This window comes from Gopherus flavomarginatus, chromosome 3 (genome assembly GCF_025201925.1).
Source record: "Gopherus flavomarginatus isolate rGopFla2 chromosome 3, rGopFla2.mat.asm, whole genome shotgun sequence".
NCBI classification, from domain to species: Eukaryota; Metazoa; Chordata; order Testudines; family Testudinidae; genus Gopherus; species Gopherus flavomarginatus.
The window spans coordinates 284,719,200-284,746,154 of NC_066619.1; the positions used below are offsets into that span (position 1 = coordinate 284,719,200).

General features: G+C 49.2%; 1 protein-coding gene across 7 annotated transcripts in view; it reads right to left on the minus strand.

Annotated features, from left to right (window-relative positions):
* DYSF (dysferlin) overlaps window positions 1-26,955 on the minus strand; it is a 326,279-nt gene that overhangs the window by 242,860 nt on the left and 56,464 nt on the right. For all 7 annotated transcript variants that reach the window (XM_050943290.1, XM_050943287.1, XM_050943285.1 and 4 more), the window contains exon 4: window positions 13,639-13,744. In XM_050943290.1, coding sequence (XP_050799247.1) covers window positions 13,639-13,744 — 106 coding nt within the window. The remainder of the gene's footprint in view (window positions 1-13,638; window positions 13,745-26,955) is intronic.

The window sequence follows — 26,955 nt, forward strand, 5'->3', positions numbered from 1 at the left end:
TCTTTTTCAGAGTCCCGGCTTCCCAAGAGAGAGTCTCCCATCCTGTAAGTGTGGCCTACATTCTTTGTTCCCAGATGTAGACATTTATCTTCCGTGATATTCAAACATGTATTGTTGGCTTGTACCCAGCTTATCAAGCAACCCAGATCACGCTGTATCAGTGACCTGTCATCTTCATTATCTCCCACTCCCCCAATTTTTGTATCCTCAGCGAACTTTACCTGTGATGATTCTATGTTTTCTTCCAGGTCACTGGTAAAAACGTCAAACAACATAGGGTTCAGAACCACTCCCTGCTGGACCCCACTGGAAACATACCCGCTTCAGGAGGATTCCCCATTTACAGTTACGTTTTGAGACCGATTAGTTAGACTCACAGACTTTAAGGCCAGAAGGGACCATCATGATCATCTAGTCTGAGCTCCTGCACATCGCAGGCCATGGAACCGCACCACCCACTCCTGTAATAGGCCCCTGACCTATGGCTGAGTCAGGGATGCCAGAATGGGAGAGGAACAGGTGGCCATGGCCCTCTCATGTTTCGCCATGGGCCTCGCCTCTCCTCTTTCCCCCAAGACCCCACCTTCTGGCCAGGCCAGCAGCTGGAGCCCCGGGCAGCTTTGGGGAGCCACGGATCCTTCACCTGCCCAGGGTGGGGGGCCCTGAGAGCCATTCTCAGCCCTTGTCCCCTCCCACCAGGGCAGGTGGAGGGTCTGCAGTGCCTCACAGCTGCCCAAGCGGCTCTTACTGCAGTCAGGGGGCAGGGCCTCGGCGCTGCAGCCCAGCCACAGTAAGAGCCACGCGGGCAGTTGTGAGGAGCTGCAGCCCCTCCACCTGCCCTTGGCGGGGTCCCCAGGGGGCAGGGACACAGGCTGGGGGCCACTCTTGGGCTCCCCCACCCCAGGCAGGCAGAGGATCCATGGCTGTCCAGAGCTGCCTCTGCTCCACCCCCCACCCCTCCACACACACACACACACACACACTTTTGGGAAAGCTTGCCGCCCCTGGGCTGAGTTACTCATGTCCCAGATCATGATTTACAGACTTGAGGTTAAGAGTTCACCATTTACACAAGTTTAAACCTGCAAGTGACCCATGCCCCCAGCTGCAGAGGGAGGCAAAAAGTCTGTGACTATCTGACCTGGGGGAAAATTCCCTCCCAACTCCAAATATGGCAGTCAGGTGAACTCTGAGGATTTTGGCGAGACCCACCAGCCAGACCCCTGGGAAAGAATCCTCTGCAGTAACTCAGAGCCCTGCCCATCCAGTGTCCCATCACCGGCCCCTGGGGATATTTGCTACTAGCAGTCGCAGATCGGCTACATGCCCACGTAGTCAGTCTCCTCAGACCATCCCCTCCATCAACTTAGCAAGTTCAGTCTTGAAGGCAGTTAGGTTTTTTGCCCCCATTAGTCCCCTTGGGAGGCTGTTCCCGAACTTCACTCCTCTGATGGTTAGAAACCTTCATCTAATTTCAAGCCCAAACTAGCTGAGGGCCAGTTTATAGCCATTGGTTCTTATGTCCACATTGGCCCTTAAGTTAGATAACCTCTCCCCCTCCCTGGTGTTTATCCCTCTGATGTATTTCTAAGAGCAATCATATCTCCCCTCAGCCTTCATTCGGTTAGACTAAACAAGCCAAGCTCTCTGAGTCTCCTCTCATAAGGGAGGTTTTCCATTCCTCAGATCATCCTAGTAGCCCTTCTCTGCACCTGTTCTAGTTTGAATTCATCCTTCTTACATGTGGGAGACCAGAACTGCACACAGGATTCCAGATGAGGTCTCACCCGTGCCTTGTATAGTGATACTAACACATCCCTGTCTCTACTGGAAATACCTCACCTGATGCATCCTAGGACTGCATTAGTCTTTCTCACAGCTGCATTACACTGGCAGCTCATTGTCATCCTGTGGTCAACCAATATACCCATGTCTTTCTTCTCCTCTGTTGCTTCCAACTCATAAATCCCCAGCGTATAGTTGGGCAGCTTTCAATCCATTTAATGTGTGCCCATTTAACATTACATCGTTCTATTTTTTTTAATCAAAATGTCATGCAGGAGCAAGTGAATCTCTTTACAGAAATCTACATGTATTACTACCACAGCACCTAAAAGCCCCATTCATGGCCCAGGACCCCACTATGCAAGGCTCTGTACAATCCCAGAACAAAAAGCCAGTCCCTATCCCAAAGAGCCAACAATCTAAGCACACACCTCAGCAACTCAAACCAATGCCCAGATTGACTTGCAACCTGACGGAACATTGAATCTGCACTTGGAGAGCCAATGGGGCAAGTGTGGGGAAGATTCGTTCTGTTTTTCAGAATTAAAACAAGCCTGAATCCCTGTTTTACATGCAAATCGCAATGCACTGTCCATGCCTTCAAGGCAGATCAAATAGATACCCAGACAGCTGCATCCCTGCTTCTCCTGGAAATGGAATCCATGGGGTGGGGCAGAGGGGGGGTGGGAGATGGTTGCCCCATCTGTACGAATAGCAGATTACAACACCCTAAAATCTGGCATATGCTAGATGGAGGATTTTATGTCAGTAACAATTCGTCCCCAAGATGAAACCTTAACAGAAAAAAAGAGATTCACATCCTCTCTACTGTCCATCTGCAAATGCACTAACAAACTGTACCTGGGAAACAGGAACTTACTACTGTAAATCCCCAGCTGTTGACACATTTTCTTCAACTGGGATCTTATCAGATATAACAAGATGAGTAAAGCTAGAGACTTCCATGGAAAAGAACAGGGTGCCCCAGGGCAAAGATATCAGTCAGTCGGTAGATGGCATAATTCTTTCTGCTTCAATCTGGGCCAATGGCCCAGCATGGCAGAGCTGCTCAAAAAGAAGAAACAAATGTGATTTATTTATTTTTATTTGAAAAATGTTGGCCAACTATCGGGGACAAATTTCACAAAAAATTCCACCCGTTTTTTCCTCAATTTTTTCAACTTTTGAAATGTGGTTGAAATGTTAACACTTGAAACATTTATCACGCTCCAGGATTGGAGAGAGCTGTGATGCTGGAAGTGCCATGCTGGGGAGAAAGAGTAGAAGGAAAAACAGGATGGTGCAGAGTAAGGAAAGGGATTAATTTTCTGCTTTAGCCCAGCACACGTGACTGGGCTCAGTGCAGGCAGGGCTGGCTTTAGGAAGTGCGGGGCCCTATTTGAACAGTTTTGACAGGGCCCCGGCAGGGATGACTATCATATATATATATAAAAACACATGGGGCTTGTACTCACCGGGCGGTGCTCTGAGTCTTCTGTGGCACTTCGGCAGTGGGTCCTTCACTCACTCCAGGTCTTTGGCGGCACTGAAGGACCCACCGCCGAAGTGCCGAAGACCCAGAGCGAGCGAAGGACCCACCGCCTAAGTGCCGCTGAAGACCCGGAGCGCCGCCAGGTAAGCAAAAATTAAAAAGGCGCCTCTAGCCAGGGAAGAGATTCTTACTGGGCGCGGGACCCTCTGAGGCGTGGGGCCTGATTCGGGGGAATTGGCAGAATTGGCCTAAAGCTGGCCCTGAGTGCAGGGGTCACTGGAAGACACCTTCTGGCCTGTGCCTGACAGGACGTCAGACCATATGATCTAATGGTCCCTTCTGGCCTTAAGCTCTAGGAATTTACAAACTGCCTTCTCTCCCACATGCTGGTTTTCCCACTGCTGCTCCTCCTGCCATCTCAGAAGGCAAGTGACAATTGTTCTGTGCACCCCCAAAAATTCCGAATTGGCAACAACTGAACTGCTTTACCACCTTTACCCATTTCCTCACCCACTTACACCGGCTCAGAAAGTTATTATATAGCACCATCCAGAAGTGCCAACCCCAAATGTTCAAGTAAAGTCCCAAAAAGCCTGAGATTGGTTTAAAAGCCATGAAATTTTCATAAAAAAATCATCTTTGTATGTGCCTGTTGGTCTTTGACCCTTTCGCAGGGCCTGCTTTCAGTCTTTTCTCTGCAACCACAAGGGCTATCCCACTTACTACTTTTTAAAAGAATAAAAGTGGAGATTTTCACCCTATCACAGGATCTAGGAGCAGGAGCACGAAGAAAGCACCAGAGACCGTGAGACTCACAACGGATTCACAGAGAGTTGGCAACACTGACTTCACACCACTGCAGAATTTGACCTCCGGATTTGGAACTCGATCCTCAAAGATGAAGTGCGTGTCAGTTTGTTTTGACTTTAATTGCAGGCTGCTTCCAGAGGAGAGTATCTAACAGGCTAACCAAAGGGACCGAGGGATGACTTGAACTCACGCTTGTGGGGAAGCTTGCACAAGCTCACCTGAGCGGTTACTGATCAACGGTACAGTGCCACAGATGTGCCTGGCACTGGGCAGTTCAGACACAGATGGAGTCTCTACCTCTGAGAATCTGGCAGTCCAAGCTTTCGTTTAACAAATGCAGTGCAAGCAGGGCCCGTCACAAGGCAGTGCGGTTCAACGAAATTCCAATTAAAGAGACACTGCCTGACAGCAGGGCCGGCTCCAGCTTTTATGCCACCTCAAGCAGCTAAGGGAAAAAAAAAGGGGGGGGAAACCCGATTGAGCTGCCGCCGAAGAAGAAGGGGAGCGAAGGACTCGCTGCCGAATTGCCACCAGAGACCTGGACGTGCCACCCCAATAGCAGCCAGAGGGCCGCCCCAAGCACCTGCTTCCTGGCAGGGGGGTAGAGATTGGAGGAGTGCTTTTGCATGCCCAAGCAATGCTGACCTTGCCCACCCAAAGACTTAGCCATAGGTCAACAGGTTCAGGGCATCATCTAAAAGGACCCAAATCACAAATCCAGTGATGATTTTTTCTAGAGCAATTACACAGTGGCGGTGTGGAAAAGGGACAGGAATCACAAGCAGCTGCTCGCACACCTCACCCATTCCAGGCACAGTTGTTTAATCCGTCTACTGGATTGTCCACCAACCCTGCCAATCTAGCCTCTGCTGTCCTCCTCCCACTGCGTGGTATTTTATCTCCCACTGAGATTCGTTCAGGTGAATGATCGGTTGACTGCAGAACTTCCTGAGGGCCCCCCCCACCAGTGCCCTTTTGCCAGTCCTGAAAACTAGTGACACCAGAGCTAACTCTCAGAGCTAGATTGTGCGTCAGCACCTGGGGCGTCTCCTCCACCCTATTTCATCGTCCCAGAGGTGGCAGACCAAGGGTTCTCAAGCTGGGATTCAGGACCCTTCCCCCTCTTAGGGGTCACAAAGAGGGGTCAGAGACTCACAACTAGAGCTGCTCAGAAAATCGGTGACAAAAGCTCTTTTCAGCAGAAAACGCAGATCCATCAATTCCAAAACATCTCATGAGAACGGGCCGTTTCAATGAGTTTCTTCCTACTCAGAAACATTGTGGAAAATATTGAGAATTTGTCAAAATGTTTCAAGATTTTGAAAATGAAAAATGGTGGATTTTTGTTCAAAAAATCTTTTTGCTTTGAAATTTAAGCTAGTTATAGGAAAAAAAATTAAATGGCCAATATTGAAATAAAACATTTTGATTGATTCAAACTGATTTTTTTATTATTGTTATTCTCATTCAATTTTTTATTTTTAGTTTGCAAAAGTTTTCACAATTTCAACTTTTCATCCCAATTCGGGCAGGAAATGTTTTCAGTATCTTGAAAAATGTCGTGGGGCAGGAAATCCCTGTACCAGCCAGATCTCCTCGCTCTCCTCTGCCCCGAGTAAGTGAAAGGGGGCATAGGCTAGATGGGAGGCGAATTTCCAGGTGAAAAGGAGCCCTGGTGTGGAACAGTTTGAGAACAGCAGCAGCAAACCCGGTGCTGAAAAATCTCATGATATTTAAGATAATGTAATGATTTTTTATTACTTGGGTTTGCAGTGTTGCCTCTCACTTTGGGTTCCTTCGTTTTTAGTTGCCCAACCTGAGACACCTTAGGCCTGATTTTCAGGGCTGTTGTCCAGCCACAGCTCTAATAATTTCTTATTATTTGTCCCCTTGTGCTAGGTGCTGTACAAGCACAAAAGACACCACACTGGGTGCTCTTAGTCAGCTGATTATCCCCCCATCCTGTAAGTGAGGCCTACATCCTTTGTTCCTAGATGTAGACATTCACATTAAAACCCGTTTGCTTGCGCCCAGTTTACCAAGTGATCCAGAGCCCATGAACTACTGACCGGGCCTCTTCATTATTTACCACTCCCCAACTTTGTATGTCATCTGCAAACTTGATCAGTGATGACGTTATGTTTTCTTCCAGGTCATTGATAAAAATATTATAAAGTTTAATCACATAACCATTTAACGTAACCATTTTATAGCATATGGCCAACAACCGACCCCCGTAGAAATGGAAGCATGCGATGACGATCTCACTGCAAACATGCCCACTCATTTGTCGTTACATTTTGGCCCTGTCAATTACCAGTTCTTAATCCACTTAACATGTGCCATGTTCATTTGATCTCATTCTAGGACTTTAATCGAAATGTCTTGCGGTACCAAGTCAAATGCCTTAGTGAAGTCTAAGTCTATTAAATCAACACTATTACTTTTATCATCCAAAACTTGTAATCTCAGCCAAAAAGGTATCAAGTGAGTTTGACAGGATCCACTTCCCATAAACCCATGTTGATTGGCATTAATTACATCACCCTCCTTTAGTTCTTTATTAATCGAGTCCAATATCAGCCACTCCATTATCTTGTCTGGGATTGATGGCAGGCTGACAGGCTTATAATTATCCAGTCGTCCCATTTGCCCTTTTAAAAAACTGACACAAAATTCTCTTTCCTCCAGTCTTCTGGAATTTCACCAGAGCTCCAACATTTATTGAAAATCAAAATTAATGGTCCAGCAAGCTCTTCATCCAGCTCTTTTAACACTCTTGGATCCAAGTTGTCTGGACTTGCTCATTTAAAGATGCCTAACTTTAGTAGTTTCTGTTTAACATACTCCAGAGATACCAGTGGAATATAAGGAGTGTTATCATCCCCATAGGATTAGACTATATCATCTGGTTTTCCCTCAAACACAGAAAAGAAATATTTATTGAATACTTCTGCCTTTTCAGAATTATTATTGATAACTCATTTCCACCAGGAATGGACCAATACCATTGTCAGGATTCTTTTTGTTCCCAATATTTTTTTAAACACCTTCTTATTATCCTTAACTCAGCTGGCCCCATGGAGTTCTCCTTGTGTCCCTTGGCTTCCCTTTTCAATTTTCTACAATTCCTCTTCTTAACTTGCTAGCCTACTGCTGCCCCTTTGAGAAGTTAGAGATGTAGATGGACCCCAGTAGACTGACACACAAATTCTGTAAGGAGGAAACCATAAACATTCACGATAACCCACGTGCTACAAAAGAGTCAGCTGGGTTCCTGGTTGCAATGAGCCCTAGGAGCCATTTGGAAAAGATACACCACATTGGGAATGATTGTATTGCTGCTGGCAAGCTCATGCCACCGGCCATAAAACTAAACCAGGATCAGAGAGGCAGCCAGCATTAGTTTCCAGTCTCCCTCCCCCCACAATTATTTTAAGCATCAGAGCCTTTCCATGAAGGCTTCCTTCAGTCCCAGCCCACCGTTATCAGCTCAGCATCCCACATGCCACTGACTCATTCAGGGTCACACAGTACCACAGAGGAAAACAGAAACAGCACCACTGCGATACAGCTTCCTGCTCTCAATCCCACAAAGAGCAGACCGGCCTGACCCCTGCACAAAGCCAGAATCGGTGACAGTCCTGCCACCTGAATGAACCGGACAGAGGGTGGGAAATAGGATACTCTGCCACAGAGAAAGTAATGTCTATCACAAGAGTTTGTAACAGAGCCAGGCACTGAATCCACATCTCCTGAATCTTCCACCCATGGCTTAACCCCAGACCATCCTTCTTCTTAATGTCCTGTTAGTGCTTCTGTGTCTCTAGCTTCTCCATCACTGGGGCCTTTGCAGCAAGACTGGTTGTTGCTGTGCCTGTCTCAAACACATGCTCTAGATCAACAACAAATGATGAGCGTCATCCAGGAATCACTGGCTGAGGTTCTCTGGCCTGTGTCATGCGGGAGGTCAGACAAGATGGTCACAGTGGCCCCTTCTGGTCTTCCAAACCTTGCCCACATAGGTTACATTTCCTAAAGACATGAGGCCCATGACGCACTGCGGCTAAGACACGCCTTTCAGGAAACGGGACTGCTAGCTAATTGGCACCAACTCCACTTAAAGCCCTCCCCAATCAAAGGCTAATCACACTGCAAGAGCCCTGTCTTCTCTCCCCTCAGATCTTTTTATTAAAGACCTCCCTGTTCAGGGGAAAGACAGTCCAGTGATTAGGGCATTGAATCATAGAATCTCAGGATTGGGAGGGACCTCAGGAGGTATCTAGTCCAACCCCCTGCTCAAAGCAGGACCAATCCCCAACTAAATCAGCCCAGCCAGGGCTTTGTCAAGCCTGACCTTAAAAACCTCTAAGAATGGAGATTCCACCACCTCCCTAGGGAACCCCTTCCAGTGCTTCACCACCCTCCTAGTGAAATAGTGTTTCCTAATATCCAACCTAAACCTTCCCCATTGCAACTTGAGACCATTACTCCTTGTTCTGTCATCTGCCACCACTGAGAACAATCTAGATCCATCCTCTTTGGAACCCCCCCTTCAGGTAGTTGAAGGCTGCTATCAAATCCCCCTCACGCTTCTCTTCTGCAGACTAAATAATCCCAGTTCCCTCAGCCTCTCCTCATAAATCATGTGCCCCAGCCCCCTAATCATTTTTGTTGCCCTCTGCTGGATTCTCTCCTATTTATCCACATCCTTCTTGCAGTGTGGGGCTTAGCCCATGGAAGACCTCTGCTCTTCCTGTGTGACCTGAGCCTCAGTTTTCCATCTTTAAAATGGGGATAATAATGCAGGGATGTTGTGAGGCTCAATATGTTAAAGACTGTGAAATGCTTTTGAGATCCAGTGATGAACACATAGGCATTATTGTTCTACCTTTACCCTGGCCACTCCTATTGTCACCTAAGCACTGCAGAACTCGTCCGCCCAGTTTTAGCAGGTATCCCACTCTGAAGAACTGTGCAGCAGCTACCAGGAAGGAAGGAAGCTCATTCAAAGCATTTGCTGATCGGGTGGCCAATGCAAAATGCATTTGGGAAGAGAAATGCACTGACTTGAGTGTCCCCAATGCCAGGGCTCCCCTCCAACTGGGGTAAAATTAGAGCACTACAACAAACATGCTTCCAAAACTAGGGAGGTCAGGTGCAATTTGTCATCCTGGGGATCTGCTGCCAGGACTTCTGGGGCCCCAGAGGGGAGAGGAGGACGCTTCTAGAATGAGAACTGCTGTTTACAGGAACACTTCGCTATTTACGGGGCCGGCTGTGAACTGAGTTCCCCAAACAGGAGGTGAGAAAAGCACCAGTTGGGAATGGAAGGAAACCAGTAGCCGAGCAAAAGAGGAACAATCAGAGTCGCGGGGGAACTGCTGTAAGAAGAAGTCAAATTCTTGCCATCAAAGTGCCCTAGGACAGATATTTTCACACATCCCAGGGGGAGAGGTGCACAATGTACTTCCCTGTTTAATGCTAAGGCAATAGCTTTTGTGTGAACAGATGACCAGGAGAGGAGGAGGAAAATGGGCTTCCTTACAATGGCTAAAGAAGGGTTGAAACCAGTGTTCCCTCTCATTTTTCCCACCCATGTGAGGAATGAATTTTGTTATGTGCACAATATGGAGGTGGTGTGTGGCACATCACCTCTATATTGGTGCATATAACAAAATTCAGGTGGTGGGGGTGGGGATGAGGGGTTCGGAGTGTGGAAGGGAGGCTCAGGGCTGGGGCAGAGGGTTGGGATGGAGGGGATGAGGGCTCCGGCTTGGGTGCGGGCTCCAGGGTGGGAGTGCGGATTACGGGTTTGGGGTGCAGGAGGGTGTTCCAGGGCTACAGCAGGGAGAGAGGACTCCTCCCAGCTCTCTCCCCCTGCAGCAGCTTCGGGGCTGCAGGATAGGCACCCCTCCCCCAGCCCCAGCAGGTCCAGTCCAGGGCTGGGTCCGGGATGGGGGAAGGCCACCTCGCTTGTACCTGGGTCCAGGCTGGGTCACGTCGCCCTGGCCACGCCTGGGTCTGGGCCGGGCCATTCTGCCCTGGCCATGCATGGGTCCAGGACGGGCAGCCACAGCAGGTCCGGGAGCCCCGGCTAGAGCAGGTCCGAGCCGCAGCAGAGTTGGGGCTGGGGGAAGGGCAATTCTGGCCGTGTCAGGTCCCCGGGTGGGTTCCCTGAGCACCTGCGTGGCGCTAAATAGGCTGCCGCGCGGCCACGCAGCTTCCAGGGAATTCAGGTTGAAATTCACCTCCTCTGTCCCTGTTTCCCTTGGAGATTCAGTGGAGGACTGGAGAACTAGTGGGATTGTCACTTAACAGAGCTGAAATCAAACAAAGTGACCTTCTGGCCTCGTGCTATAAGGTACCTGGTCAAAATGGTCTGCAGAGGTTGTGGTCAGATCTGGACTAGAGTCTGCACAAGAGTTTGGGATCTGGGCTGGATCGGGGGTAGGGCTCAGGATCAACAATGTGGGAATCCTAAGAGAAGCTGTCCTGAGTCCCCCACACCAGGGAAGGACCCTGCAGCCTCGCACTGACATCTGTTCTAATCTGTATTTGAACCAGAAAACGGGATTTGAATCTGAGCCACACGGTGGGGTCCGACCTGACCCAGCCCCATAAGGAACTGAATCCAAGTTCCATTCTCAGCCCTGTCGGTAACAACAGTAGGATTTATGAGCTGTGCACGGGCTAGACCAAAGCTGAGGAAGAGGAGGTGAAAGGCGTGACAAAAGAGGATGAAGCTTTGCCGGTTGTCGGGTGGGTAAGCCAGCACGGCCTCCTGGGAGAGTCTAGCTTATTGGAAAGGCACTTGCATGGCCGGGTCCCAGCGCTGACACAGCCCTTGGCAGCTGCACTAGGGAAAAGTCTATAAAAAGAGTCAGTCTCGTCCTGCAGACTGCCCAGCCTTACCGACGTACAGCACACGCTTCCCTGGGAGAGGAGCGGAAACGCTTTATTTAGAAAAGGCCTCATCTAAACAGGAATAGAAACATGTGGAAAGGCTTAAAACAGACCCAGGAATGTCCAGCGGGGTCCCAGTGAACTGGTTTGGGCCAGACCTGAGCCCAGCTTGTCCCTCAGTCGTTTCACACCAGTGCGTAAGTGCGGTCTGAATGAGCATTCCCCTAACATCTACTGGGGAACAGACTCTCAGGAGCAGACCTTGTTTTCATGAACACACTTACTCTGCCTAGGTATTCAGCTAGAGCGGTCAGTGTGAGCCCCGTGTGTAGCTGACAGCTAACAGGTGATGTTAGTAACGCAGCGTCTACACGGACACCGCATCGGCCTAACTACATCAACATAAGCACTACGCCTCTCGTGCATGTGGAGTTACACGTTTGGTGTAGTGGGCGAGTTACATCGGTGGGAGCGACATTTTAGTGTCGACGCCTACAGAGTTAGGTTGGCGTAATGTAGTGTATACCAGGCCGGAGAGAGACGTGCATGTTATGAGTCCCTGCCTAAAAGGCAGGAAAAGGAGATTAGCAATGGTAGAGCAGCCGGCTGAAGGAGTGCAGGTCCCCAGTGGAGTCACAACCCTCCCCACTGAAACCCAGAAAATGGTGATTATAGTGATTGCTAATGAAACAAGCCGTGATATTGTGAAACAAGGGCAGAAGATAGCAGACCTGATACCATCGTGAGACCCCAATGTGAAGCTGAGGTTCCAGCAATAGACCCAGCAAAGTTTGACTTTGGAGAGTCACCACTGTGCGAGGAACGGAAGGATCGCCTGAGGAGGAAACTTGGCGAAAGATCTCAGATGTTCTCATTACATGCCTGGGACATGCAAAAGGAGTGGAACACATCAGACTACAAAAACAACGAGGAGTCCGGTGGCACCTTAAAGACTAACACATTTATTTGGGCATAAGCTTTCGTGGGTAAAAACCCACTTCTTCAGCCCTAAACCCCCTGGCAGAAGCTTTAAGAGCTGGGTACAGTGGCAGAACCTCCAGAGGTGGCGTGGCAGAGGCTGCAGAGAGGTAAGTGGTAGCAAAGGAAGCAATGGCACGCGGCACAGTGAAGGACAACGAGGCAGCAGCCAAAGGCAATGATGCAGAGTGAACGGCTGCAACTGTGAGCAGGGGGCAGCGCAGGGAGGGGGTGCGTGTTAAAGGAAAGTTTGTTTGTGGAACGCCGTAAGGTGAGGAAATGAGGCGAAGGCCACCGCCCAGCATGCTCCAGGATGGGTGTTTTGCTTACGATTGGATGGCTTTGAATGTGATTGTGGCATTTCCCAGACTAATGCTGGGTTCCATTTCCCTTTTAATAAAAGTTTTCCTTTGTTATACACAGACTCGGTGCTTGCAGGAGGGGACGTGTTGCCTCTTAGAGGCACCCAGGGGTGATGTTACATTTTCTCAGATTAGCAGGTGGGGGCTCGAGCTGGCCCTGTTTTATTGTGTCCAGAGGAATGCCCAGACAGCTAACCCGGCCCTTGTTGCTGCCAAGTTCACCTGGCAAAAGGGTTACAAGAGTCTTACACTCCTGAGCAGAGTGTTGGACTAGATGACCTCCTGAGGTCCCATCCAACCCTGATAGTCTATGATTCATTTCTCATGGGCACCAGTGATGGCACGAGGTGGCAAGGGATTGGCTCACCAGGAGTTTGGTAAATCAGGAGCTGGATCCTTAACTCAGCGACACCAGTGTCAATCCATTCACACCAATGGCTCTCATCTGGATTTACCTTGGGAGAGCCACCCTCTCATTCCTGCCCAGCTGCTAAAGCCTGCAGGACTGAAGCCAGCTTGACAGGTTCTCTGCAGTTCCGGGTCCCCCAGAGTCCTCGAGGAACCTCCTATTTACCAGGTCGCCCCTTTGGAGTTCAGCAAACAGGGAGGTTTGGCTAATCTGCGGTTCACCTGCACTGTGGGGCTCCAGGGATCACATCACACATCAGGGAGGAAACCCAGACTCCTGACCGTGGGGTCCTGCCAGGCCTTTGGGCCCAGTGCCTGAAAGCAGGGGGAGTTCTGCATGTCCCCTCCATAGCTCTGCCCACAGAAGAACTGAAAGCATCAGGGGAAGGTGCCCTGTAATTCTGCCTCGGCTGTGGAGTTCTGGGACTGTCCATGCACTGCCAGGTGGCTGCATCTAGTACACGGTTTTTTCCAGCTCCTTCTGTGCCTCCAATCAGCACCTCCTGGAGCCCCAACCCCCCATTTTAACGTAACCCCAAGGCTTGCAGCCTCATTCTGTTCAGACTTCCATTCAAGGCTGCCTGGGCAACAGAGGAGCAGGTGGAATCATCCCAGCCTCTGGTCTGGTTTTAATGAGACAGGCATTTTGCCCCAAGGGCTGCCTCCTCCACCAGTTGCTGCTCACACGCTTCACTGGGATCTGAACTCCCACCCCCACCAGGGACCGACCCCACGACCTCCCTTGCTCAGTAACATCACGGATTTTTCAGGGCACTGGAGCTACGGATGGGTGGAGAGAGCGTGTGTATCCTATCACTTCCCTCTGGCCACGCCCGACTGTCCTCCCACAAGGAAATGTCACCGCACCCAAAACCCCAGACTTGGAGAGGGACTTACCCCAGTGCTCTGCCTCTTGGTGTCCAGCAGGGGGGCATTAAAGCTGGCAGTCAGGGTGGGATTGCCCAGGACGTCCTGCAGGGGCACTCGGGCTTCCCCCAAAAACCTATAAAAGGATCAGAGGAACAAAAAGTTAATGGGAGAGGAAGAGAGACACTGAATGCATCGGGTTAAGACTGGGGGTCCCAGGCTTGGAGTGAACTGGATAGCGCCCCACAGAAGCCAACAAGATTAGGTATAAAATACACATGAAATACCCCAGATTTACAGTTTGGAAACTCAGTGTAGACACAGCCCTGAACTCCACGTAGACACAGCCCTGAAGATCACTTCTCTCTCACCTGCTTCTGGGAGGCCAGCCCCTGAGGCAGTAAAGCCAGTATCTATATTATACAGAGATCTCAGGGACACTCAAACTTCTGGATAAGCACAAGCTCTCCATGGTGAAAGCGGAGCTCCTCATGGTCCTCCTAAACACCGCTGCTCCTCCAAAGCCTAGGAGCTCTGCAGGGCAGAAAGGCGCAGCGGTCTATAGGTGCAAAGTTCGGTACAGTGTAAGCCTAGAACACTTCTGGGCAAAAGGGAGTAAGAGGCATTATTTCATTCCCCTCCCTTGGACAGATGGCCCAATGGTGAGGGTGCTAGTTTGGGGCTCGGAAAACCTGGCTTCAATTCCCTGCTCCCCTGTGGCCTACTTATGTCACCTTGGGAGACTCATTTAGAGTCTCTGTGCCTCAGTTTCCCCATCTAGTCAACAGGGATGACAACACTGTTCTGCCTCATAAGGGTGTGTGAGGATAAATACATTAATGACTGCAAGGTTCATTGGTGATAGGGGCTGTATCATCACCTAAGCTAGACAGATCCCCTCAATAGCCCTGTGAGATAGCTCATTGTTTAGTTGGGGAAACTGAGGCACAGTGAGGGAACGTGGAACATGAACTGGCTATTCCCTGCTCCAGGCTCCGAGCCCTGCATTCAGACCACTAGATACCCCTCTCTCAATGCTGTGCTAACAACACACCCCTGTCAGTATATTTCACCTACATGCGATAGGGTGAGGACAGGCAAAGACCATGACTTGTACGGTTTGGCTTGTTTCCTCAACAGCGCAGGGGAGCTAGACTCAGGCTGATGTTCACCACCCTGTGGTTAGATAGTCACCCTGGACTGAGCTGCCAGAGTGGGGTGGAGGAAGACTAGCAGCTTCCTCCATAACATAAAGAGATATCAGAGCTCCTGTCCTGGTGCTGCGCTGGATACGCCAAAGGAACGGCTGTGGGTGCCATCCTCAGAGACCACAGTGGGCCAAAAAGGACACCAGAGATGGACCTCCCACCAAGACGTCTCCTAGCTGACACAACGGGTAGGTCAAACTAGATGTGCTACCTTCATTTCTGTTTGCTCAGCCCACGGAAAACACTGTGAGGTCTGTTCTGTACCCAAGAGGCTAATCCTAGGGGTGCTGGGCACAGGGGGAGCTTGGGGAGAGGCTGTGGTTCTCAGCCTGTGGCCTAGGTAACACATTGTGGGCCCCATATGTGGCCTGCAATGAGAACCACTGCTTTAGAATTAAACATCTAGATTCCCTTGTGCTTAGGGTCAAACGCAGGTATCTGTCTGTCTGTTTCAAACGGAAGTGCATCACAGAGCACAGTGGAGCTTCAATATGCAGTAGCCAGGCCCGTATGGCAAATTACAGCCCAGCGGGCTAGTGCACTGTAGAGTCCCACCCCAATTCACCCAATACTAACTTGCCACAGACACAAGCCCTAAGTATTTATAGCACATCCACCTCACTGCACTGGGACGCTGGACTCTCTGAACTCAACCCTTCCAGTTTCCTTGGGAGCTTAAGTTCCATGAAAATGATTGGGGGTGTGAATCTTGTACTAATTCTTAGTATTAGACTGGTGCTGCTTGCGATCCAATTGCAAATCTCACGATTGTTCGTGTTTTTTTCAAAGCCCAGCTCCCGGAATCATGTGATCACGCCAGAATCTCAGCTTCTATTAGGGAAAAATGCAAGTTTCTAGCCCAGATGGTTGCTAACGGCTCAAAAACGGAAAGACAACTAAAAAGAACCTGACTTTTATTTTTCAGGCTTTTGAGTCTTTGGGGCCTGATTTGTGCTTTTTGAAGGCGTGGAGTTAGGAATATTGTTACTTCTGTATATTGGCACTGTTGATGGAGACATGTGAGCTAACACTTGTATTTATTTATATCATAGTTACGTCTGGAAACCCCGTCAAGGAGCGGGGTCCCATATCGTGCCAGGCACAAAAACAGTGGACCAGACTGATGACCAGAGCAGGGGTGAAGTGGGAACATGAGGCAACAGAACTGAGCAGAAGGGCAGAAGTCCCAGGTCACCCCTGGCTACGCAGTGCCAGATGGGTGGGTGGTCTGTGGACAGCACAGCACAGGAGAGATTCGGACGAGGGCAAGGTGGCGACGTCATGAATATTGAAGGGGGAGTTTACCCCATGCACAGGGGGCAGCGTGAGAGAGCCGGGGGTGCTCAAGGGAGAAGCGGACAAAGGAGCGATGGAGGTGCTATTGCTGGTGGCGAGCTGATTGGTCAAGAAGCTAATTGGGCAGACAGAGAGGGTGGGGCTAAGTGACGATGGATCTTACAGGCAAAGGCAAGGGGCTTGGGGTCGAGGCAGAGGAGGAAGGGAGCCGGGGGGGGTGGGAGCACAAAGATGAGGATTTATGGGGTTGGAGGAACAAGCCAGGAAGGTTCTGAACATGCTCGAGGGGGCAACATGGCTGGTGGTGAGGCCAGAGAGGAGCAGATTACAGCCACCAAGGATCAGGAGATGATGAAGGCTAAACTGGAGCCAGGCAATGTGGACAGAGAGAAGATCCAAACAGCCAAACCTGGACCTAGCCTGCAACACCAGCTGGGAATCCCGCCCCCCGTTTTTAATCTATCCGCATCTCTTTGAATTTGCTCCCCTCCTGGATTCAAATCCTCCCTTACGTCTCTCTCTTTGGGTAACCCCTTCGGCTGCTCTGACCCAAAGCCCTGCCAGATGGGCTAACCGAGCTCCCCGCTTTCCCTTCGCACTCGTGCTGTGTGATGAAATACGCTGCACAGCTAACTAAAGCAGCGAGATGAGAATTCCTGGAAAAAAGGGATCAGTCACCGTGGGGAGACAATGAGGGGAAGCTGGGAAGGGAGGTGCCCAGACAAGCCTGTAACATAATTTATAATGCAGCCGCTCTTCGAAGGGGTTATCATCCTAGCAGGGAGAGGGAAGGCGCCTGGAGCTCACTCAAGCAGCCAGCCTGAGGTTTATTATTTCCCCCTATTTTTAAGTTTGACTGAACACAAATCGTCTGCCAAATCCCGTTTATTTCCACGGCTCCATTTGCTGCACAAATCCCAGTGCCCCTGGAGGCAGGGCAGCCACTAGGGACACGATGGGAACCGGGTTTTCTCTCTCCGTGTTTAAACAGTTGGGGCCAGATCCTTGGCTTGGGTAACAATGGAGCAACGTTGATTTACACCAACTGGGGATCTGCCCCATTGACTGCTGTAGAGTGATGACAGTTCTTCACAGCAGCTGGAGATCTGGCCCACTGATTCCACTGAAGCTGTGGTTGATTTACCCCAGTTGGGGATCTGGCCCTTTATTTCTAAGGGATGGGATGACCCCACACCAGATACGCCCGCTGTTACTTGGCAAACTCTGCACTTTGACACAAGTTCCTCACCACTAAGGGAAACACGAACCGCAGGGCAGGGACTGCAGCTTCCCCTCTGCACCAACTGTGGTGGTGTTGCTTGGTTACAAACGCCAGACCTAAGCAACTAACATTTCACGGATACCTGGATGGCGTGTTGCTAAGAAAAACCTAGCAGCTGCAAGGAGTGGTGTTAGTGACTCAGCAGGGGGTGCTCTTCCCTGGCCATCAATACTGACCTCAACCCTCCTGTGCCGGATTGGGTCATAGAAACCCCCTTGGGAACTGCCACCTGATGTGCTGAGACTACCTCTGAGCCCATTTTCCCTGGCAGCTTGGGACTTCAGTGCCCTGCCCGGTTGTGCCAGACACGCTAGCCTGCTGCAACACAGATCCAGGTCTGAACCACGTCCCCCAAAAACTGCAGGCTTATCTGAAAACAGATTAAGAAGTCTCCAGCATTCAGGCACCCAGCTCCCAATGGGGTCCAAATCCCAAATAAATCTGTTTTACCCTGTATAAAGCTTATATGGGGTAAACTCATAAATTGTTCACCCTCTATAACACTGATAGAGAGATATGCACAGCTGTTTGCCCTCCCAGGTATTAACACATACTCTGGGTTAATTAATAAGTAAAAAGTGATTTTATTAAATACAGAAAGTAGGATTTAAGTGGTTCCAAGTAATAACAGACAGAACAAAGTGAATCACCAAGCAAAATAAAATAAAACACACAAGTCTAAGCCTAATACAGTAAGAAAACTGAATATAGGTAAATATCACCCTCAGACTTGTTTCAATAAGCTTTTATCACAGACTGGAAGCCTTCCTAGTCTGGGCCCAGTCCTTTCCCCTGTACAGCCCTTGTTCCAGCTCAGGTGGTAGCTAGGGGATTTCTCATGATGGCCCTGCCCCTTTGTTCTGTTCCACCCACTTATATATCTTTTGCACAAGGCGGGAATCCTTTGTCCCCCTCTGGGTTCCCACCCCTCCTTCTCGTGGGAAAAGCACCAGGTTAAAGATGGATTCCAGTTCAGGTGACATGATCACATGTCACTGTAAGACCCCATTACCCACTTGCCAGCACACATGTATACAGGAAGACTTACAAGTAAAACAGAGCCGTTTGCAGTCAACTGTCCTGGTTAATGGGAGCCATCAAGATTCCAAACCACCATTAATGGCCCCCACTTTGCATAACTACAATAGGACCTCAGGGTTATGTTTCATATTTCTAGTTTCAGGTACAAGAGTGATACATTTATACAAATAGGATGACCACACTCAGTAGATTATAAGCTTTGTAATCATACCTTACAAGAGATCTTTTGAATGAAGCATATTCCAGTTACATTATATTCACACTCATTAGCATATTTTCATAAAATCATATAGAGTGCAACATCACCTCCCCCATGGCTGTACTGCAGAGAGTGAGGTCTGCCCTAGGGGGTGCTGTGCTGCGCTGCAGGGATGGCTTTCTTTCCAAAAAGATGTAAATACAAACATTTCGATCCCTTGCAGTCGCTAACTATCCCATAGCACTTTAACCTTGGCATCATGGCCAAATTCCAATATGTGTAAATTACATTCGACCTCCTTCCATTGCCCCAACACCTTTCACTGGGTATGGCCTTCTCAGCTTAAACAAGATCTATTTTTATTAATCTTTGCAATATTTTCCCCTGGCCATTTAACAGCCAGATGGAAGCTCCAAGTGGGGATCTATTTCCTAACACCAGCAACTTTCTTCCCCAGCACAGCTCCCTGCATTGCTGTTATAAGATGATTCAGGCTACAGGGATCAATTGGGGGAAAAACTAGCGTAACGATGTGTCCACTGTCCTTTGTGCATTTCTTTAATATATGCCATTAATATATGCTACTCAGTCAATTTCAGCCCCTGCCTCTCATGGTCACAGACTAGTGGTGACCCTTTCCCGTGACACTCAGAGAGCCTTCATCAGAACCCCCTGTAGGTACAGCACTTAGGTCTGACAAAAAGAAAGCCACCCTGCAGCTGTAGCTCATTTGCCTTAGAAAACGAATCCGCTTTGTATAAAATGTTTGAATGTCATTGGGCCAGAGAGTGAGAGGATGCCTGGTGCCTAGGAACCCAAGTTCAAGTCCCTGTTCCAATGAATATTCATGTATACAAAGTAGAACCGCTTCAATAGGACAGACCGAGAATGCCCCCGCCTCCCGTCACCTGGTGGTTTGGGCATTCACCAGAAGTGTGGAGACCTAGGTTCGATCCCTGCTCTAGAGTGAGGTTTCAAACCTAGATTTCCCATATCTGGAGGGAGTACCTGAACCCCTTGGCTAGAAGTTATAAGAGGACAGCCTCTTCTCCCCTTCCAGCTGTGTGAATTCAATTCCTTCAGAATGCCAGGAAACAAAATGTTACGGGTCGAACGACGTGTTTCAACCAACCCAACACGGCCTTTTGCAACGTGCTGGAATGTTTCTGATTCAGTTCAGCTCGAACCAAAATGTTTTTTCAATTTTTCAGAAATGCCAGTGATCCCAAAAAATAAAAAAAAGAGCTCATAGCCTAGCTCTGCTGATGACCTCATGAACCACCAGGGCAGCACTTGAGGGTTGTTTCCACAACAACCCCAAGATGCAAATCTCTCATCAGACATCACTGTAGGATTATCAGCTTGGATTACCGTCCACTGAGAGAGTTTCTTGCCATCTTTTGGTCCGGGTTTCTTCCCATCTTTTCCCAAGATGTAGCACAAGACTGACAATTTCTGTTTGCAACTAGTGTGTCTAGTTCTGGCGCCCCCAAGTCAAGAAGGATGTGGATAAATTGGAGAGGGTTCAGAGAAGAGCCATGAGAATGATTAAAGGATTAGAAACCATCCCTTATAGAGACCGCACTGCTTGAGTCAACCTATTTACCTTCACAAAGAGAAGGTTAAGGGGTGATTTGGTCACGGTCTATAAATAACTATCTGGGGAACAAATATTTAACAATGGGCTCTTCAATCTGGCAGGGAAAGGTCTGACATGATCCAATGGCTGGAAGTTGAAGCTAGACAAATTTCGACTGGAAATAAGGTGTGCGTTTTCAACGGGGAAAGTAACTGACAGCTGCAACAATTTACCAAAGGTTGTGGTGGATTCTCCATCAGTGACCATTTTTAAATCAAGATTCACAGTTTGTCTAAAAGTTCAGCTCTAGGGATTACTGTGGGGCAGGTCTCTGGCCTGTGTTATGCAGGAGGTCAGACTAGATGATCACAATGGTCCCTTCTGGCCTTTGAATCTGTCAATCTTTGAATACATAAAAATAGGGAGGGAGAACAGAGCAGTAGTTAAAGTACAATACTGAAGATCAAGAAATCCAAGTTCTATTCCTGGCTCTGACTTCCTGGGCAACCTGGGGCATCACTGTCTCTCTAGGCCTCAGTTTCCCCATTGGTGAAGTGCGGAATATGATGCTGACTCCCCTTCCAGGAGGGTTGTTCATTATGTTTGTAAAGCACCATAAGACTCTTGGTGGGACAACTGCTAGTAGACCTGGACAGTGTTATCTCCCTGCTATTTTTCGAAGAGAAGTTGATTTCAAATGTTTCTTGGAGGGATTTACTCAGCAACAGGAAGAATTTAAAACATTGCCACCAGTGCAGATTCAGACTGCCACAGCCCAAGCCAGACTTCAGTAAATAACACGCCTTTGTGCATCGTCCTAGGCCCCCACTACAATGCTCCCATCATCAACCAGAGCCCAAAAATCAACCCGACGTCCCAATCTCACAGGACAATCCATGACACTGTCGTCATTCAGCTCTCAGGGTATCGTAAAAAGGAGCTGAATGCGTGGATTCCTTATTACCTTGGAACGCTCGAACTGTTCCATTTCCCAATGATCACTTCCATTCATGGCCAGGAATATATTTGTCTCAGCATGTTGCGTGGCCACCGAGGAAAGGAGGTTCTGGTCAAAACAAATAGCCCAGAGAAGGAATTTGCATGACCTACCCACTTCTGAGACAGCCAGATGCTTTGTCTACCTGATTCACAGACAGACATTCCATACCCAGAAGCAGGTAGCTTTCAACAGGCATCCTGAGCTGTAAACAGGCTGAAGCAATAGCTCAGGCTCCGTTCAGTCGAAAACAAGGAAAGTATAAAACCAACCATTAAGGGACAGAAGACACAGTCACCTTCTGATGGAGGTTACAGCACTGTAAATCCAGAAAAAAAAACAGGAGGACTTGTGGCACCTTAGAGACTAACAAACTTTTGTGGGCTACAGCCCACTTCATCGGATGCACAGAATGGAACATATAAGAAAAGTATATATATACATACAGAGAAGATGCCATACCAGCTCTAAAAAGCTAATTAATAAGATGACCTATCTTAATTAATCCACTGTCCTGGATGGAGTTAATTTGGATTTACCCTTGGAAAAACAGTGCAGAATCCAGCTCCTGCTGTAGGAAGCGAATGAGAAGCAGCAGATCCCAAGCCCCCTTTCTTTGGCGAACAGAGGACAAAATCCACAAAGATAAACACTTATTTTTAGGTTCAGGACGAAGTAAAAAGAAAACAAACCAGGCAGCAAGCACCAATTCCAAACCAATAGAGACCCTGCTAGGAAGCATGCACACAGAGCTTTACACCTTCACAACCCCAGGCAAATATTAAATTAAAAAGGAGCGCTCAGGCTGCCCTTAACACACACAGTACTTATTCCTCACAGTTGGCACGGACCAGATTTTGCTTTCCAAATGCAAACATTCCTGGACCAATGGCCCATTTTGAAAATATCAAATCTCTCTGCTATGGCCAACTAAATAGCTTAGATGGTACTCTCCAAGCCAGAGAGTTTTCTTGGTGTTTTCCAGGTCCGCACTCACAGCTTTCAGCAAATCATCAGATAAAGAGCCGCTTTCAGAGAGAATTGGATACACTGAATGTATGTGTGCACCACTACAATCCCCTCACCGTCACATGACCTCCTCTTCCTCCTGTTGCATCTTGTCCCTATCTAGGATGTAAGGCCCAGATCCTCAAAAGATAGTTTTTCAATCAATGGAAATTCAGAACCCAAATACCTTTGAGGATCTAGGCCCAAGCTCTTTTGGGGCAGTGATACCTGCACAGCTCCCAATACAACAGGGCCTTGGTCCTGACTGGGACCTCTGAGGGTGTCTCTACACTGCAAAAAAACCCCACCCACAGCAACAAGTCTCAGAGCCCTGGTCTACACACCCGAGCTCACGGGGCTTGTACTGCAGAGCTAACACCAGCAGGTCCCACTCATGCTGCTGCTCGGGGTCTGAAACCTGCCGAGGATGGTGAAGCTCCAGCCCAACTGGGAACGTCTACAGGATTACTTTTAGTGCCGAAGCCCGAGTCCAAGTCTGTAGCCCTGGGCTCTGAGACTCACTGCAGCGGGCGGGGATTGTGCAGTATAGACATACCCTCAGATCGACTAATGAACAAGGCCAGATTCTGCCACTCTTCCATGAACTAGGACCTTACTCGGTAAGAAATCCCATTGAAAGAAAGTGGGGCTCAAGCATTTAATATGAGCAAGAATCTGTAAAGCCCAGCACGGATACAAATGTATATCCATGGATATAAATCAGTATCCATGGAGCTGCAGGGCCCTACCGGCAAGGCAGCGGCGAAAGGAGCAGCACGCCCCGCACCAGCAGCGCTGGGGAAGTGCGGTACAGCCATGCTGGTGGAGCTGCTGATGTGGGGCACTGGCTCTCGGGAGCGGTGGTCCCACCTGCTGCTCCCTTCGCCATCGCAGTTCCCAGTAGAGCCCTGCACCTCCGATGATACCGATTCATATCTGCCAATATCCACATCCGTGGATATAAATTTGTATCCAGGCACGGCTCTAAGAATCTAACCCTGAACAGCAAAATTAAGGCCCAATCCTGCAAAGATGCTGAGCCTCCTCCACCACAGCAATCTCTCTAGGGAAGCGATTAAAACACTTTGTGAAACAAAAACACATTGCAACAAATTCTCCCCAGCATGTGTAAATACACTTGGTCAAGGGAAACTATGTAGATGTGTTGACACCATGGAATCAGTGTTCTGGAGTCAGGGGGTCAAACAAGGAGATAGTGGTCCAGTTTCTAAAAGCTTCAGAGCCAATTCTGCCCATCAGCAGCTCCCTATTGACTTTGTCTTCTTAATTCAAGCATTGGTATTTCAGGGAGAGGACACAGGGTGAGGGTGACAGAAGTTAGAAATGGCGAGGCTCCAGGAGGTTCCCACCAGTCCATTTCCTAGCTAGTGCAGGACTAGTCTCTACAATACATTTATTGGGGCTTTGTCTGGTCCCAAGCAATGAGGAGTTCACCATCATCTTCCTCTGCAGTAGGGGTCACGGGGCCAGGGCTGGCTCCAGGCACCAGCCGATCAAGCACATGCTTGGGGCAGCACTCTATAAGGGGCAGCCAATCTTGGTTCGGTTGCTGTTGTTGTTGTTCCTTGGAGTTTTGTTGTTGTTGTTGTTGTTGTTTTTGGTTTGGCGGGGCGGTGCTCCGGGGGGGGGGTTGATTTTCTTTTTGGTTCAGCAGGGCGGTGCTGCAGGGAGGGTTGTTTTTGATTCGGCAGGGCATTTCTTTTTCTTTTTCTTTTTCTTTTTCTTTTTTTTTGCTTGGGGCGACAAAAAAGTTAGAGCCAGCCCTGCACCAGTCACGTGCAGGTTTGAACTCGTGGAAATGGTGGGTTCTCTGTAACTCAAAGTCTTTAAATCATGATCTGAGGACATCAATCACTCAGCCAGAGGTCAGGAGCGGATGGGCACAATTCCATGGCCTGCGATGTGCAGGAGGTCAGACTAGATGATCACGATGGTCCCTTCTGACAGTGCTTAATTTATGCCGAGGTTTGCCAGGATTGAGCCCTGGCACCTCTGAGCCTGGCAGTTCATAGTCCCGGCACATCTGGGCTTGCTGCATCAGTTATGAATGTAAAAAAACTGCTTGAGTTCCAAGCACATCCTTCCTTACAAATTAAGTGCTGCCTTCTGGCCTTAAAGCCTCTGAGTGTTTGTTCCAAAGGGACCAGCTCTCGCCTCCCATCGTGAGGTTTGCATCACACTGTGATGTCAGGCTGACACAGAACGTCACGGCAGGGTGATGCAGAGTTGTGATATTGCGCGGCAAAGCCCAGACTGGCCCCTATGCCCCACAAATGGCATTTCAGGAGTTCTCAAGTCAGGAGGCAGGATCACTCCACTGAAAATGGGATGAGGCTGCGACTATTGGGACAAGTGGTGACTAGAATCGTGCAATATCAGAGCAAAGTCACCTGGCTCCAGGTCTTGTTCTAAGCCCAAGGCATGAGCCAGTTTCCCAGGGCTCAGAGTGGGCCCACACCTGGAGGGCACAGCACATTGGAACCTTTCAGCTGCCTCTTCATGCTCCAGAATCTAAGCTTTCCTTGTCTGAAATGCAGTCAGCCAACCTCTACCTGCTGCGGTTGCTGAGACAGCCGCGAAAAGGGGACCCGAGTCTAACTGTTGCAATCACATCTGCCTGCATCTGTGGAGCATCAGGAACAATGTCTCCAAGAGGTGTGAACTGTCCCATCCACAACAGAGAGGAGCTAGCTCAGAGGCCCAGTGATAATACATGAAATGTCAATGTTGTTAGCAGTTTACAGCTCCCGGAAGCACGGATGGCCAAGTCTAAGCTAGACCAGCAGTTCTCAACCGGGGATCCAGGACCCCCTGGAAGGGCCATGAGAAAATTTCAGGGGATCCACCAAAATAAGCTAGCAAGCCGGGCCAGCGTTAGACTCCCCGGGGCTCAGGACAGAAAGCCAAAGCCCAAGGCTGAAGCCAAAGCCCAAGCAACTTAAAGTGAACGAACCCCGGGGCCACTCAGTTCGTTCCCATGACCGAATGCACCCAGCACACCGCCGTAATAATCTCTGTACAAAATACGCCTTGTGAGGCTTCATTTGAGATCATGATGAAACGTGGGTAGCAACATGATATGTAAAGTTATAACCAGAAGCCAAAATTAGGTCTAAAACGTGTTTCCCAGACAAGTCTGAGGAGGGAGTAAGCCAGTGTCTCAAAGACAAAGGACGAGCTGATGCCTGTAACCAGGAGGCAAAGCTGATGGACAACCACCTGTCCAGAGGTCATTCTTTGGCAAGGAAGGGAGCAGAAAGAAACAGATCTGCATCTTAGCAAACAGCATAGAACAGAGGTCCCAAAACTGTGGGGGGTGCTGGAGGACTGTTCGAGGGGGCATGGCAGTGGACCAGGCCAGCCCCCACACAGGGCGGGGATGGAGCGCAACCCAGCTCTGCTCCTGGCCCCATGCCCAGGGCCCTGGTTGTTGGCTCCACACCCAGGTTCCTGGCCAGCCAAGGCCCCTGATTGAGGCTCCATTCCTGGCCTCAGACCAAGCTGTGGCCCCAGCCTCAGCACTCTTATCTCCGTCCACATCCCCCCTCCCGGAGCCATGGCCCCGCTCCCAGCCCCAGAGGGCGCGGACAGGAGTAAGGGCGGGCACGAGGTAAAAAGTTTGGGGACCACTAGCACAGAACTTCTTTCACCACAAGACTTGTCTCAACTCCATCGTCACAGCAGAAATAAACTTGATCTAGGGGTAACCCCCAGGAAAATGCATTTTAAGGGGTGACTGGACTACAGACCTGAGGGGCAAAACACCCCAAGGTCACTCTCTCATTCTATAAATCTCTCTCTTTCATGTAAGAAGACAAAAGAAACAGTCTTTGGACTTTGGGAGCAGGACCTGGCCTGATAATTGGGTCAGCAGTGTTCCTGTGAACACGCGGTAAGGGATTTCACGTTTTAATGCTAGGAAGTTTTATCTTTATTTCTCCTGTAACCATTTCTGACTTTAATGCCTTATACTTGTACTCCCTTAAAAATCTCTCTGTAGTTAAATACACTTTTTTTATTCTTTAATCAAAACCAATCCAGCTCTGTGAATTGTTTGGGTAACTCCAGTGAAAGTAGCACACTGTTTCTTTACGGGGACAATCTGACCTGCCAGGAGAGGGCTGGACAGTGCAGAACACACTTTTGGGAGGGAAAATTCAGGACCAGGAGTGTGTTTGGGTCACTCCGTGAGTAGTAACCAAGGCTGCTGGTAGGGGAATCAGATGTCCCCATTTTATCAGGACAGTCCCAATATTAGGTGCTTTTTCTTAAATAGGTACCTATTACCCCCTCTCCCCTGTCCCGATTTTTTATACTTGCTATCTGGTCATTCTAGCTGCTGGAAGCCAGAGTGCGGCAAGTGTGCTGCCTACAACCTGCTGGACCAGGGTTGTGGCCATGGTGTGACCTGCATGCTGGCAGGCAGATTCTGAGCTACTTAAACTGAAAGCTACAACAGCAAAGCATATTGAGGCACCCAGGCTGCAGGGCGAGGGGTAATTCAGCCCCTCCCTGATCGGGGTTCCGCCCCGGATTATCACAGCAACTACGACCTAATGTTTCCTCATTTTACCCATGCCCCTCCCAAGTCTGCTGATCTTTGCTATATAGTTCTCTTGCCAAGCAGCCGACAATCTCAGTCACGGATCTGCAGGCCAAGGGTCTCTGGAAAAACCTAAAGCTAACAGTATTTAGCAGCATGCACCAATCCTCATA